This window comes from Malus sylvestris, chromosome 15 (assembly GCF_916048215.2).
Source record: "Malus sylvestris chromosome 15, drMalSylv7.2, whole genome shotgun sequence".
Classification (NCBI taxonomy): Eukaryota; Viridiplantae; Streptophyta; class Magnoliopsida; order Rosales; family Rosaceae; genus Malus; species Malus sylvestris.
The window spans coordinates 3,850,658-3,853,598 of NC_062274.1; the positions used below are offsets into that span (position 1 = coordinate 3,850,658).

The window sequence follows — 2,941 nt, forward strand, 5'->3', positions numbered from 1 at the left end:
TGAATAGTAATATGATTAACTTTTTAATGTAAAAATATGATTTTTCTTTAAAATGAATAGTACAAGGAGTTTTTCGTTAAAATTATCTAGAAATAATGAAAGTGTAGAAGAGCGCGTGGGTGTGAAAATGTTCACAACCTTCGATCCCAAAGAACCTATGTAACACAGTACTTTGTGATGTAAGCAAGCACACCTCCTAGGCTCCCTCCCCCCCCCCCCCCCCTCTCTCTCCTTTTATATTTATAAAACCCCCCTCTCTCTCACACCCACCACTTACCCTTCCCACCTCAATTTTCCCTTTGCCCCCCGTTGACATCATATTTCCTCACCACCTCTCTCCATTTCTCCCTCAATTCACCACCGCTCATATTCCTCTGGATTCCCCGGAGATGCAAGGCCTACGGCGTTGCTCCAACGACGTCGTCCACCTCGGCCTATCCCCCGCCCCGACCCCGCCCTCCCCACCCCCTCCCCCTCCCCCTCCCCCAAACCATTCTTCTTCCACCCTCTCCATCGACGTCGCCGAGTCCGCTGAGACCCGCATCCGCCGCCTCATCTCTGAGCACCCCGTCATCATCTTCAGCCGAAACTCCTGCTGCATGTGCCATGTCATGAAGAAGCTCCTCGCCACCATTGGCGTCCACCCCACCGTCATCGAATTGGACGATGACGAGATCGCTGCTCTCCCCCACGACGACCAAGAACAACAACAGGCTTGTAATACTCCGCCCGCCGTCTTCATCGGAGGCACGTGCGTCGGCGGCCTCGAGTCCCTAGTCGCCCTCCACCTCAGCGGCCACCTCGTCCCTAAACTCGTCCAAGTCGGTGCCCTCTGGGTATGACTACTCCTCCCACTACATAAAAAAACAAAAACAAAAATGAAAATCTCCATCTCTATCAGTCTCTGTTTTATAATTTTATTATTGTAATTATTGGCCATGAACATGTGCTAATTACTATTATCAATATTTTTCCAAAATTAGGAGAAATAGAGAGCTTGTTTTCAAGATTTGTAGTAGGATGAAGCACAAGATCTCGATGTGACAGTATTCACACAAATATGTTATATCAGAACATGATTAGTTTGAAATAACGTCACAATAACTTCATTCAGAAGGAAGTTGATAATCTCTCTTTCAGTGTCGTATACGGGAGATGTTTACTAAATTACGTACATCGATCGCTTCTGATCCACGTTCGACGACTTCTATCTGGATTCTAAACAGTCTCTCTCTAGCCAGTAGCCTGGTCCCAGTGTGGGGTCTTTGATGATAAATTAGCAATTATTGGAGCATCAGGACCGTCCGATGTGTGGACTTCCTGGTTAGGTATGTAGCTCTCTCGATCTCTGTCTAGCTCATAGCTCTCTGTGGGTTCTGGCAATGGAATGTGATTGTATAATTGTTGTCGTTTCTTAATATTATAGATTGTAAATTTTGTCGTTTTTTTTACTTAAGATAAAAAAGGAGGTTAATTAATTTAAGAGATTTTATATTTGGTTTGTGGGTCCTCACTTGCGATTATTGAGCAATCCTGGCCGTTGAATTTTAGTATATTCTTTTGTTCCCAAGTGAAAAGTAGTCGGATCTAGACGACTGGTCGTAGTAGTAGTTGTTGTTTTGGGCATCAATGTCATGATCTTAACCAAGAGATTTTTATACTACTTGTAGAGTGTGACAATAGGCTCTGGCAATCAGTATTTTAAATTATAATTTTAGGGAAATTTGTGTTTTTTCTTCTCGAGTAACTGAATGATTCACTAAACTGTGATAAGAAGATTCAAACTCGGAACGAGGGGGTAAAATATTGTTCTAATTAAAGACTAAATGAACCATACTTGGGGAAGTTAATGTTAATTTTGATAAAATAAGTAAAAGAAATAGATCTTAAACCGGAAAAGTAACATTAAAACGCATGTTGTTCAGTTCTGTTAAAAGTATTGAATCGTAAACTGATATTTTAGTTCAATTCTTTCTCTTCTAAAATATTTCTCGTTTGAGAAAGAGAAAAAAAAAAAAGACAGCTAAATTTCACCTGAGATCGAAGGCAAGGACAAATGATAATTTGTCACCATGCACGAGGCAGTGTTCAATTTGGCGGTGTCATCGTGGTTGCTTCTTCAACCACCCGACAACCCATTTCACCATCACTGCACACATCATAATAAATACCTATTTAGCTCAGCATACGTACCGACTCCTTTGTTACCATGCAATTATATGTTATAAAATTGCATTTTAATTTAGATTGTAATTGTTGCAAGTACATATCACACATCATAATTTTATACATTTTGGTACGAACCCAACTTCTTGAAAGCATCGTAAGAGATTAAGATGAGTGAACTCGTAAATCTAGCAGCTACATCTGCGATTGCGTACAAAGAGAATACGCATTATTAGAAAAAAATTGTTTGTATTTTGTTTAGCATATAGTTAGATTAGTTTATAATGCGTATTCTCTTAATATTCCCTTTTACAATGTTATTTTGTACTGACATTGAATTTAGAGCTATTTTGAGAATTCTCTAAGAGCAGTTCCTCCGAATACCCAATTGCAAATTATTGCCTAAAAAAAAGAAGGGAGTTTCACAACCCATATGAAAAGGTCAGGCAATTGGTGAGCTCAATTGTGCCGGACTACCCAGTTCGGCAATTCTTGCCCAACCGCGTGTGCCCGAGTTGGATCTGATGTCATGCTGACGTTAGCCACAATAAATATCTAAACTCGTCGTAGCCCGCCATTGTACCTATTCTAGGGGCTCCTCGTCGCCCTAGCTTGCCATTGATTCCCACTTGTCATCGTCAATCAAATAGAGAAAATAATTTTTTTAAAACCAATTGCTTGAACGATACATTTAACGGGACGAAGATGCACTCAGTCAATCACTATCTCTAAAACAATAATTGCCTATTGTCCAATTACCTGAGCAATTATTGCA

At 40.6% G+C, this 2,941-nt stretch overlaps 1 protein-coding gene across 1 annotated transcript; it reads left to right on the plus strand.

Moving 5' to 3' along the window:
- Nucleotides 1-263: 263 nt before the first annotated feature.
- Nucleotides 264-1,494, plus strand: LOC126601585 (glutaredoxin-C6-like). Its single transcript, XM_050268313.1, has 2 exons — nt 264-836; nt 984-1,494. The coding sequence occupies exons 1-2, from the start codon at nt 390-392 to the stop codon at nt 990-992; spliced, it is 456 nt and encodes a 151-aa protein (XP_050124270.1). The 5' UTR covers nt 264-389; the 3' UTR covers nt 993-1,494.
- Nucleotides 1,495-2,941: the final 1,447 nt, after the last annotated feature.